At 37.2% G+C, this 13,428-nt stretch overlaps 1 protein-coding gene across 1 annotated transcript; it reads left to right on the top strand.

Annotated features, from left to right (window-relative positions):
* Positions 1 to 205: 205 nt before the first annotated feature.
* LOC140149876 (clavesin-2-like) lies at positions 206 to 13,131 on the top strand. The gene is made up of 5 exons (XM_072171900.1): positions 206 to 354; positions 3,917 to 4,466; positions 4,842 to 5,038; positions 8,494 to 8,604; positions 11,820 to 13,131. Exons 2-5 carry the CDS (start codon positions 3,935 to 3,937, stop codon positions 12,180 to 12,182), a joined length of 1,203 nt encoding a protein of 400 aa, XP_072028001.1. The 5' UTR covers positions 206 to 354; positions 3,917 to 3,934; the 3' UTR covers positions 12,183 to 13,131.
* Positions 13,132 to 13,428: the final 297 nt, after the last annotated feature.

Below are 13,428 nucleotides of genomic sequence, written 5' to 3'. Positions count from 1 at the left end.
ATAAGCTAAAACATACTTAAAGCACGGGATGTAACGTTTTGTCTCATTGGTCAGATATCAATCGCCCGCGAAAAGCGATACCCATTCTACATCCAGCTTCATACCTGCTCATTGTGATACAGGTATAGGTAAAAACAATTGACCTACTAAAACAGGTTCTGATCTCTTCCATGGTCAAACTAAGCTAAGATAGGTGCACTAACTAATAGCACTTACTATCAACCCCCTTACTGTTCTTGTTTTCACTTACACCATAATTGACCATAAGAGCTATTAACCATCATCTGTTTTTGGCGTCTGATCAAGAAAATGCGGAGGCGAGGAATGAATAAAGAATCACAGCAGCTTTGAAAAGTAGGTATATCTCTATTTTATATATTGTTTGTTTGAAAAGTCGAGGCCGTGTATGCTTCGTAGCGCATAATTGAATCTACATCTAGAAGTAGTACCTACATTCATTGCCGTCACCTTTATATACACATTTATTTTGAAACCTATATAGAAGTTCGTGCTAAATTTTCTTAACCAAATTTGCCTTTTTAAAAAATCTCTAAAGCAGACTCTTGAATAAATTCATCAGGACTGTTCCATAAAACTGTATATTTTTGTATATACTAGTCCAAGTTAAACACATATACGTGCAGACGTTTCGATAGCTACCAGCTATCTTTCTCAATGCTACTGTTGATGTGATGATAGCTGAGCAGCTGTTGTTGATCGTCATAGATGTGACTTAGGTTGTACTGGCCCTCGTCTCGGTTCATTGTTGTTCCTTGCTTTCTGATGGTGATGGCCTCCTTTATCCATCTTGTGTGAAATGTTAAGCAGAATATTCAGTAAACAAATTATGTGAACTGATTATAAAGGGGGTCATTACATACGTCTGCCTCCGCTCTTATCACCCTGGTTCAGGCGCGTAGCAAGCGGGGGGGACAGGGTGGACGAAGTCCATGGGCCCTGAGGGTTCAGGGGCCCCGAGCACAAAAGCGAAAATTAAATAAGGGCTGATAATGGAAAGCAGGGCCGGATTTTTATACCATTGGGCCAGATGGGCCCGGGTCCAGGGCAATTTTGGGCCCCCAAAATTGCCCTATGCATCTTTCTTTTAACCCCAATAACAGCATGTTTTTTGGTCAAAATAGGGCAAAATTGTAAAATTTTCCGCGCTTCGCGCGCATTCAAATACCAAATTTATGTTGATCTGGGGCCAAAGTAGTCTGAAATTGAATTGAACAAAATATGTTAGGCCCCTTTAGTTAAACCAAAACTTGGCCACTGACTTGAGTGCATATGCCTTCCTCGGCACGTGAGGAGTTCGGGGCCTCCAAATTTTGGCCTGGCGCAGGGCCCATAAGGTAGGCTAAATCCCGCCCTGGTTAAAAGGGCCCGTACTGTTCCTTGTCCATGGGCCCCTGATGCTCTTGCTACGCCCCTGCCCTGGTTCTGTATGGTATAGCTTCTTCAAATGCAGCATGAATATACACCTACACGTATGTCACCTACAAATGAGGGTAAAGGTATATTGATTTGACACCTCTTCCAGATTTTGTTGTTGGTGATTTTTTCTTGGTTTGATACACCGGAAACGGTAAAAATATCACACCAAATGTACATACAAATATGTGTGTATCTATCCTACACTAATCCGAACTAAACAAGTAATAAACATGCCGTCTTAAGGGGTTGATCACCCACCTTTGTACAGTATTTTTGTGTGGCCTGAGAGCGCATCAAACACATCAAATTGCATTCTGAATACGAGGAATATGCTTCTAGTATCAAATAATTGTTTGAAATTCGGGATATAATATAAATCTGACGGCAAATCATTAAAACTTGATATTTTTATATTTCGTGCTCTAGAAACTCATCTGTCTTTCCAAATGTCGCAAGAACAATAGCAGATGTTCTTGCAATTGCCAGGCGTCTTTTGATTTCTTGACCGCTGCCTCCTTCGTCAGCAATAGGTGATACAAGAAAGTTGAAAGTGTTTAAAACCTCTATGTCCTCTCCACCAGAATCAACAGTTATAAATTAAGTAACAATTAATTTATTTTGTGTTTAAGATTATTAGTGTCTGTATGGTTTTTTTTATTTTTTATTCAATGCCACCGCACTATTTCTCAATTAGATGTTGCTTCGGCAACGTTTTTGGGTATCAGATAGATGTAGACACCGAATCCTGATTTCATTTTACTTTACCTACAACAACTGAAAACAGATATTAAACATTTTCTCACAAGCTAGATAAGGCTCCAGCTTATAATCATGGAAAATATGAAAAGGTTACTATTCGCAGAAGCTGAAATATGAGTATAAGCCTAGAGGTGGAACTTTTTGAATGACCTTCGTAGCTAATGAAAATGATATCAAATTGCTAAGCAAGTAATGGGTATACCCTTGTTGTATCGCATACTAATAGCCTATATTCTCAGATATATAGGTTATAACATAATGTCCTTTTATTATGGAACCTTCACCATGTTCAATATGGTTCTGTTAAAGCCTGGTTAAAGGATGACTCCGGCAATCACAATATTATACCTTATATGTTAGAAAATAATTATCAAGAACGAATTACATGTTTTTATTTAAAACAAACTCACATTGAGCAGAAGAATGAATAAAAACAGCCGACTCTCAACACGCGATATTCAAAATTCCCGCGCCGAAATTATCCAGTGCAATGACGTCATGGTTATTTGCGCTCAATAGTTGTCGGCCTTCATTGTATTACTGGGACGTCATTGCACTCGACGCCCGGGAATTTTGAATATCGCGTGTTGAGAGACGGCTGTTTTAATTCGTTTTTATGGTCAATACGAGTTTGTTTTAAATAAAACCATGTAATTCGTGCTTGATAATTGATTTTCTAACATATAAAACATAATGTTGTGATTGCCGGAGACATCCTTTAAAGGATTCTATATCGGCGGAAAGCGGTCCTGTAAAGGTTTAAAGAGCCTTCCATTTTAAGAACCTAAAGGAATTTTATTGGGGGTTCTACATAGAAGGGAAATGTATTCCTTAAGGCCTCTTATCGAGCCTGTTTCTGAACTGTATCTGGTTTCCATAAAAAAATTCAGTTACAGCCATTTAACTCGATCTGAAATGAAATGCATGTGAAATTGTGTGTTAACTCTTTATGCAATGAGTTGGGTAAAATGCATAGACTTTGATCACACTTAAACTGCCTTAATGGTAAGATAGGACGTCATATGTTCAGCGTCAGCTATAGTATCGTGATTTCATCCATTAATATACTCAGGGACAAAACAAATGTCTTCAACAGGGTATTATCTTACATGTCTTTAGAGTATATTGTTGAGAACATTGTGGTGCCAATTTTATAATGTATGTATAATCATACTGTCCACCATCTTGTAATGAACATAATTATATAAATAAGTCACTGTGACAGCTGCTGCTAGTATAAAGTGTATAAAGAATAATAGATTTGGTAATTGTCACTCCACAAGTTATAAATATCATTTTGTTTACCTTGTTTACCTAATGGTATAGATAACAACCACGAAGTAGTCATATGTCATATTTATCTCTAGCATGCAACCGATTTGTAAGGGTCACTTTGAGATATTTGGCCTGAACTGTTGAACATTGTACCATGTATAGGCCCTAATCAACGTCGTACTTAAATGGAAATGTCAGGATTGTTTGTTTTCGAGGCAGTCGAAACTACAATGTTATATACCTTGAGTAGTTGAGTAATTTGAAATTGTCCATATCCTGAATATAGAATTTAAGCTGTCAACTCGTTTTGCTTGATGGATTAAGTTTTAGTTTAAGTCTATTTATGGAGCGATTGTCGAATAGGGTGAAACTCTACTAGTCTTATTACAAGATTGCCCTACCATAACCCTATGCTAAACAAAATAATTTTCTCATTAACCTGCAGAAATTTAAGATATTTGTGATGACCAAACCGAACCAAATAGCAGACACAGCGGTGGCAAAACGCTCAAGGTCATCACCCACAATGGATAAAGAAGCAGAATCCAATGGATCATTACCCGATGGACCACCAGACTCACCAGACAGTGCTCTAGGAGCATCAGCTTCATCTCCAGATGAAGTCAACGGTGACGATGACACCTACATATGTACCCTCGGTCCTGAAACACAAAAGAAAGCTGAGAATGAACTCGGTGAAACAGATCTTGTACGACAACTTGCCATTATGAACTTGAAGAAACGCATGGAACAGAGATCAGACATAAAATTCTGCCATGATGAGAGATTTTTACTTAGATTTCTACGCGCCAAGAAATTCGAGGTTGAGAGAGCTTTTAACTCTATAGTGAAGTATCACGAGCTACATATAAAGCATCCGGACTTCTTTAAGGATTATAAACCCACTGCAATCAAGCATGTTTTAGATGATGGATTCCCGATGGTTTTGAGTCAACTTGATGAAGAAGGAAGACCAGTTATCGCAATGAAAGCAGGTGAGGTATAATATATAAAATAGAAACTTAACATTTCAAGTAATTTGACAGTGAAATATAGTGGCATTCCTCTTTTCTCTCAGATCCCCTCTATCTCCCCTCGACCTCTCCCCTCTCTCCCCCTCTCTCTCGCTCTCTCCCTCTTTCCCCCCCCTTTGTCCCTCCCCTCCTTCCTTCTCCCCCCCCCCCCCCTCTCTCTCTCTCTCCCACACATTCGACTCTCCTACTCCTTTCAATGAAGTAATGTTCTTATATTATTGTTCCAATTCCTTGTTTTCATAAGAAATGAAGGATAACAAGTATGTTATTTTTACTGTCCTGTCAGGTAACAATTATTTCTTACATGAAATTCGATAATATTTTTCCTTTTTCAAGTTGGTTCTTGGGATCCGAAAAAGTACTCCGTAGTCGATATAGCAAAGGCAGTGTTCATGGTGATGGAGAATCTAGTAGAAGATGACGAGGTCCAAGTCAACGGTGTCGTCCTTCTGGTGGATCTAGATCTTATTGGACCTTCACATGCGATTACCTTTAGTCCAAGTGTTGCCAAGAAACTTACTACAATATTCCAGGTAATTAGTGATTGATTGATTGATTGATTAATATATAGATTGATTGATATATAGATTGATTGATTGATTGATTGATTGATTGATTGATTGATTGATTGATTGATAACAATATAGCACACAATCTTAAAAAGTACATTATAAAAAATACATTAAAAATAAAAACATTAGAATTCCAAACAAAATGTTTTTAAAGCAGGTATGGAATCATTTATCATTTTAAGCAAAGTAGGGCCTTCAGCTCATAAGTTTAATAATTTTAATATTTTATGTTATTTTTGATAACTAGTTATGAAATAGATTAGAAAATGTGTTTTCCAAAAATTAGAATGCATAATTTGACATTAGTCTTTGTATTATATAAGGTTTATCTTGTGTTATGTAATTTAAAGAAGATATCTAAATCATGTTGATGATCAAGGAAACCTTTAAAATACAATTATACCATGGGCACTGTCTCGTGGATGGCTATAGCCATCATTTTGAAACTATGCTGTTGTGCTTGGAAGCATACAGTTCTACTTTTAAAATAGTCCAAAATATCGCTTTAATTACGCACTTGTGGCTGCAAAATTAATTAATATTCCATACGTGTTATTCTAAGATGATGAAATGGTTCGAAATAAATTAAAATCAATATTGTTCAATTGAGAAAAGCAATTTACATGCAATTATTTTCTTTTCCTCATGCATTCATTATGCAAATATGACTATATCATACTATTTACAGTAAATGAAAGTGCGACATGTTTTATTAATTTGATCACGGTCCCTGATTTGACATACCGATTACATTTTTGAAATATTTAGTTCAAAACACATTCTCATCATTTATCATGTTTTAATATTATCCACTTTTTATGTAAAAGGTTGCCTATTATTTGTTGCTTTGTTTTTTCTGCATCGTTAGGTTATACTATTTTTATCTTTAACTTGCTATTAATACTAATACGATATGACTATACAGCTATAACTGATGCGTGATTACACGTAATTGACTGTGAAATCATAGTGTTTAGGGGCACGATCAGACACACCAAATTGCATTCTGAATACGAAGAATGTCCTTCGGATACCAAATTATCTATTTTTTTTAAAATTCGCGATATAATACAAATTTTATCGCAAACTATTAAACATTGACATTTTTGACATTTAGCAGTCCTCGAAGTAAACTAGGTAGAATTTGTTAATCTAATGCTACATACCTAAAGTGTATGTAGCTGGGATGAAAAGCCGTCCATCATATGAACTTTTGACCTTTTGTATTGAAGAATGTTTACGTTTTTTGGGAAACTTCATGTAAATCTGCAATACGAAAGATCAAAATGTACATATGATGGCCGGCTTTTTATCCCAACTACATACATTCAATACATAGCATTAGATTGAAAAAGTTTACTTCGAGGATTGTTAAATGTCAAAAATGTCAATTTTTGATGTACTATAACGCGAATATCAGAAGGACGGTCCTCGTATTCAGAATAGAATTCGGTGTTTCTGATGTGCTCTCAGGTCCCATAAAAAAATACTGTGCAAAGGTTGGTGACCTAGCCCTTAAAACTATGATGAAATTCAGGGGTTATTTTAACGTGCCTCCTGGCACGTTCGTGCAGTGAGATTAACAATCCGTGCAGTGAGAATACAAAATCCGTGCTTAAAACATTTCTATTCCATTCAAATTTCGACTCGTCAAATGACCATGAAATAAATTTCTTTCGCGATGTAAGATCGAGTCGCAAATCCTATGTACAAATGTTATTTAGTAGTTTTCCTCTCAGTAGTAAAAAACTTTTTTCTTTGCTTCTCTGCTCTGCTTCTCTCTGTGGTATTGGTTATGAATCTTGACGAGAGCAGAGGCTTACTGACCGGGGGCAGGGGGTGTTTCGCTGGCTCGAAACACCAGGACAAAATTGACCAACAAAGAAAAATTCAAGCAGTACATCTACATAAAAAATTGACTCCGGTCACCGGCATATTAATGACCCACTCCTTTCCGAAGAAAATGACATCCCCTAATCAGGGAAAAACAAACAACGTGTGCAAAGCTATATTCATATTAAATTTCATATTTTATTAACATTTATCAAAAGGTGACCCGAAGGTCAAATTTTATACATGATAAATTTAAAGAGATAAAAACAACAAACATGCAACATTTTTAAGAATGCCATCGATATAACAACACAGAATGATACAAAATTTCATTTACAGAAACTAATATTGCACTTTTAAAATAGTAATATATAATATAAAAAAAGCAATATCAAAACGCAGATACTGTGAAAGAAACTAAATCAGGCAAATCAAACAATATGTACAAGGTAAAGCTTAAGCAATATTATATATTTAAAAATACAGCAATATCAAAACGACAGTTCATAGAGTTAAATAAAAACTTCAAGGCCCCTGTGAATCAGTAAAAGCAATTTTGAACAAATTAGTTTTGAGCTGACTTTTGAAGTGTGCAAGTGAGGAAAGGAGTGCAACATTACAGAAAGCCCGCTCGCCATAAAATTTAGTTTTACCCCTTGCTGGTTTTGTGACGCATAGCGAAGAGATCGGCCAGGATTGAATGTGATTAAAAGATCAGCAATATAAGATGGAGCAAGACCATTAAAGGCTTTAAAGGTGATTAGCAATATCTTGAACTCAATACGGTACACAACAGGTAGCCAGTGAAGATCGAGAAGCACTGGCGTAATGTGATCGCGATATTTGGCCCTTGACGCCAATCTAGGCGCACAATTTGGTATACGATTCAGCTGAGGAAGGCCAAATGCACAATCCAATTGCGACGAAAACAAAGCATGAGCTAACCGCTCTGTTGCCTTTTGGTCAAGATATTTGCGAATCGTACAAATTCTATAACGGCGAAGGAGGCAGCCTTAGTAACCTTTTTAAGGTGATCTTTCATATCAAGGCCCCCATCAATGACTACACCAAGATCACGCGCTAATTTGATGTAGGCCTACTAATGGCGGAGTCTCCAATGGCAAGAGGTAGCAAAGAAGGTGCATTTCTAAAACGCTTATTTTTGGTGAGATCACTTTTGATTGAGCAGCAGTGTGGTCTAGCAAATTTCATATACAAATCAATACAAAGGCAAATCTCCTTAATTGCATTTAGGAGTGACGATGAAGCTTCATTTGAGGGGGTCGGAGGCAATTTTTCACTTAATAAAATATCTCCCCCCCCCCCCAATAAAGGCCATATTCTCTGGTCATGCATCTGAGTGATTAGTGAGATCATCGCAAAATCCCTTTTTTAAACATTATGTTTGGTTTTTTGTTATATTGTTACCCATTGGTGATAAAATAAAAAAAAACACGCAAAAAACAAAAACAATATGTAGGCCTATCTACATTTGCTTTCTTCACGTAGATCTCGGTGTATTTCAGATCATCATATTATAAGAATGTTCTTTAAATTATTTTCACTTGTGTATTTTCGAACAGAATTGCGTACCAGTACGACTGCAAGGGATTCACTTCATCAATGAACCTCTTGTCATGGATGCAGTCTTCACATGTATGAAGCCATTTATGCAAGATAAAATCAAAGACAGGGTAAGCATTCAATCAACAGTTTTCTCTTTAAATGTTTTTTAAGACTTGTATTTCTCTGAGAAAATTAATATATTATGCAGATATTTGAAGAAATTTGAAGATATATCGTATATAGATGGATCTGTATGTTCCCAGTCATGTATTGTGGCACACTAGCACTCTAGGAAATGCATCATTTGATTTCCAGGGGGCATGAGATTTTTTTCGCCTGACCCCCCAAAAACCCAAAATTTCCGCCTGGCCCAAATGCCCTCCCCTGAGAATCAAATGGTGTATCCCTTATACCCTGTTTAAGAACGAAATAATTACGTGCATTTTAATATACGTGTAAAATATATTATGTACATGTAGATGTAATGTTTAAAACATGTTTTGGTGTTTAATTATATCCAGTGGGCGAAATGAGCTCGTCGGTTTAACGTCTTATGATACCGGTAGCTGCATATGAAAGTTTGTACAGGGTGTCCCAAAAAAAAGAGGCCCCTCATTGCGCCCTCTTTTTCTCCTATTTCAGAAAGGTTGATCAAGTATATGTTGGAATGTAAAGAAGCCTTTACCCGTTAGCTTTAATAAACCGAAACAATAATTTCAATCGGCTCATAACTTTTGAAGATATGCCCTTTTAAAGAAATGTATCCGTTTTTCACTCTGTCCACGGAGGAGGTTTGACTACTTCAAAGATTGAAAAGTGCATATACCATGCATGAATATAAAACATTCCTCGATGATAACTTTATGAAATAACTTTATTTTAGGGAATGGGCTTTACCGGTGGGCTTATGGGTTATGGATTTTGTTAAGTGTCATTAATTTGGGCGAAATTGATGTGGGATGGGACTTCTTTGGCTATACTTATGTTTTTCTCGGTTATTTTATGCCTTTTTGTTTTATTATGTTTCTTACTTTCTTGTTTCTTTTTATTGACAACATAAGTCATTTCTCTTTTTGGAATAAAAGGTAGCCCTGAAAAGGGCTGTTTAGTTTGTCTTTGGTTCTTTTGAAGTGAGTTTACTGTGCTGCTCTGCCCTCTACACTGTAAATTGGCCAGAACACATGGAACGCGTTCATTAATGTAACGGTTTTTTAACACATGACACGTGTTCAACTTATTTAGAGAACACTAGTGTTAATGTAGAGAACACAGGTGTTATTACCTCAGAACACTAGTGTAACGTGTTCTAATCCTTTAAACACTGGTGTTCAAAATTACTATCTATGAACACCTCGGACACATGAAAGAAATGTAACGGTTTTTTAACACATGACACGTGTTCAAACATTGATTTTCAGAATGCTGGTGTTCAACCTTTATTTATACATTTTCAAAATCTCATTACTCGACAATAAACAAATGCATGGTAGTATAAACAAAATATTGGCGGTGTTCAGAAGAATTCCGATGAAATCCGAGAGTTTTCACCTAAGGCAAGCCCAAGGTTCGAACCCTCGCCGATCGTATCTCCCGGCTGACAGCGCAACGCCTTAACTGCTCGGCCATCTCGCCTTTGTGTCTCTCCGATGCTTGTTCATCGCTGTCAACAGATATACGGACTCCCAATGTTGCCCTGAATTTCATTCTTCCCTAAATCCTTCGAATTTACTCTCACTATCATCCCATTTAGCTCCATTTGTCTTGAAAAAGACAGTTTGGATTAGCGTTTTCCCCGGCGTTTCCACGTTACATCGCCATTGTTGTTGTAGTCACTTATATCCCTCCTTCAAAGGAGCACCATGTATTTCTCGCTGACACGTCGCAGCTCTCCAACGCCTCTATCTGCTTATCCACATCGGTATCATTACCTCATGCGTTCCATTTTTGAACACCAGTATTCAATATAATCATTCAGAACACTTGTGACACGTCTGATCAATACTTTGTGTTCTACATTATACTAAAAGAACACTAATGTGCTAGGCTTATCATATTTTCAAAAACACTAGTGTTCTAAAGAGATAATTATGAACACCCCGGACGCGTCTGTGAAGCGTCATGTGTTCGGGAGAATTTACAGTGTACCTGGTTGCCTCCTTGACGAATGCAGGTTTCAGCCCTAGTCCTCATTGCACCAATTGCGTTGCGTACCAACCTTGTGCGCCGGATACTTGCGAATATTGCAGTAATACGTTTGCAAAGATCTTGGATTGAAGAAATCAAATGGTGTGAGGTATGGTGATCTTGCAGGCCACTCCACAGCATGACCCATCCCAACCACTCTGTTTGCTATCCGTGGACAGAGTGAAAAACGGGTACTTGTCTTTAAAAGGGCATATCTTCAAAGGTTGTGAGCCGATTGAAATAATTGTTTTGGTTTATTAAAGCTAACAATTAAAGGTGTCTTTACATACCAAAATATATTTGATGAACTTTTCAGAAATAGGCGAAAAGGAGGGCGCAATGAGGGGCCTCTTTTTTTGGGGACACCCTGTATAAAAGCCATAATGTACGATCTTATAATATGAAATTGGTTAATTTTTTTCAAACCTGATTTTTTTGCATATTTGTAATGTCTGCACATGTCCCAACTTGCACCTAAATGAAATCGGCCAAATTTGTTGTCTTTGTAGGTCAACAGAGCAAAGTTCGACATTATTATCAAAATTTAAAAATTATGATAATATGTCCTCCCATAGAACTGCATGTTAAATGGCCAAAATAACCAGTGGGGTTTCTTTCAATTTACCATGTCATTTCAACTTAAAATGGACAGCAACCCTTCCCGGTAGTTATTACTAATATTATTTCAACATTTTGAATAAAGAATAACAAAATTAAAATTTGACGGAAATCGTACATTAAGGCTATACATGTATGTTATAAATAACGTTATAACAACGTTGCTAATATCAGAAACGTTGTGGTAACATAATATTATGACGTTATAGACGTCAATTTAACGATTTAAAAACTTTGCGATACAACCATCAGACAACCAAAGTACTTCGTTGTTGTGATGTCAATCGCCAAATTACAACCAATTGCCCAATACAGTGTTAACCTTTAGGAGTATCGGGCACTTGCCCTAACTGGCCCAACCTGGCCTGCTTCAAAACTACCTTCCATCGATTATACCGGCATTATTCATTATAATGCAGCCAGATTCAAAATATTCAAAACTTAAATAATTAACTCAGTGCCCAAACTGTTTCGAAAGGAATTCCATCCCACAAGAACATGAACAAAGCTTATAAATCTGTGTCACATTTTATTTTAATAGATGCTAATGCACGGTTCAAACTTCGAGAGTCTAAAATGCTACATTCCTCTTTCCATCCTTCCCACTGAATGGGGCGGTGAAGCAGGTCCGTACGACATCGACAACACAGCCTGGAAGAAGGAATTTCTATCCATCGATCATGAATTCAGTCCTATCACAGATGATGCTATAGTCAAGAAAAAGAAGAAGAAGAAGCTCGGACTAAAGAGAGCAACAAAAGGAACAGTGAAGAGAATAGCGAAGATTGCGGGGAAGAAATCTGGAGCGAGGAAAGTTTACGAAGCGGATAAAGCCAAAGAAGAAGAGAAATCCCGCAAACAATCTAAAACTGGGATGAAAACCTCCAAATCAAGTTTCTTTTAGCGAATGAAATCTACCCAAGGCTAAAAAACATGTTTGTTTCTTTTTTTAGTTACTGAATACTCTATTTCCGGGGATTCACCAAAAAGAAGTGTGCAGTGGGGAAGGGTGTGCGACGGGTGAAGGGTGGATCCAGGTTTTTGAAAGGGGCAAATGTGACTCTATTGGCTATTCTAAGGGTCAAAATCACCTAAAAATGTCCAAATTTGTTTTCTGTTTTTTTAGAGGAGGGGCGCCCCTCCCCCTATGCATCTGGGCGGGGAGAGTTTCATGGTTTCATTAGTGTTCAGAAATACTGGGGCGGACGCATTTTATGCATGTAGGGCCTATAATTATAATTTTTTCTAGGCACGGTTTCCCAAACAACAAAAATGCCCGATAAACTACTCCGGGATCCGATACAAGGACAAAATGCGTGCGCCCTACTAAAAGCAAACTTTTTTCTACCTTTAAAGCTCTTTGATAGGATGAGGCAGAAAAGAATATCTACAATGGCCGACAATCGGCACTTTCTAGATGTCTTTCTATCATAGGTTTGGTTTGGTTTGACGTAAATCCTCCTTTTTGAGGAGCACGAATCTAATTCAGTTTGTCAAATGTAAGGCAGTTCAGTCAAGAGGGCATCTGTCTCCCCGTGAGATGTCCCCCTATGGGATGCTGACTACCCTGATGAAGTTTTTTGGCCTTTTTTAAAATACTTTTTAGCCCATTTTCGTAACATTTTATCCCTCCTGAAAGTTGCCTAGGCTTTGCCCTCCCTCGAAAAAAGTCCTGGCTATGCCGAGTCAAAGATGGCATAAAAATAGTAGTAAAAAGGCCACAATTAAATTAGATAATCACAAAGCAACTGATAAGCACAAAGCAACTGAGCATATTTCAGCTTATTTTTTTACACCAGTCAGACATTATACTAATGTCACTTTTATTATCTTTATTATAAACAGGGGTGTAATTTTAGGAAAAGGAGGAACGATTGGTCGAGAAAACAGTTCATTTTCAGGCGAAATCAGAAAATAAATATACTGAGACCCGTTTTACCAAATACATTCCAACTGGGACAATTTTAGTTGATTACATTACAGTGCGTATCAAAATAAAGTAAATAGTTTGAAAAGTGCCACTGATTAAAAAGTATGAGGTATTCGGTCAAAATGCTCCAGTAATCCATTTAACAGCTGAATCAACATCTTGTCCTCCCACAACTGTATATCACTGACGTGTGATCATCAAAAGACTCTGTGGCCAGTTT

The sequence above is a fragment of the Amphiura filiformis genome, chromosome 4, assembly GCF_039555335.1.
Source record: "Amphiura filiformis chromosome 4, Afil_fr2py, whole genome shotgun sequence".
Taxonomy (NCBI): Eukaryota; Metazoa; Echinodermata; class Ophiuroidea; order Amphilepidida; family Amphiuridae; genus Amphiura; species Amphiura filiformis.
This window is presented reverse-complemented; position numbering and strand designations above follow the sequence as displayed.

Coding starts and splice junctions, on each gene's coding strand:
- LOC140149876 (XM_072171900.1), top strand. CDS start 3,935: ATGACCAAACCGAACCAAATAGCAGACACAGCGGTGGCAAAACGCTCA. Junction 4,467..4,841: donor AGTTATCGCAATGAAAGCAG/GTGAGGTATAAT, acceptor TCCTTTTTCAAG/TTGGTTCTTGGGATCCGAAA. Junction 5,039..8,493: donor AACTTACTACAATATTCCAG/GTAATTAGTGAT, acceptor ATTTTCGAACAG/AATTGCGTACCAGTACGACT.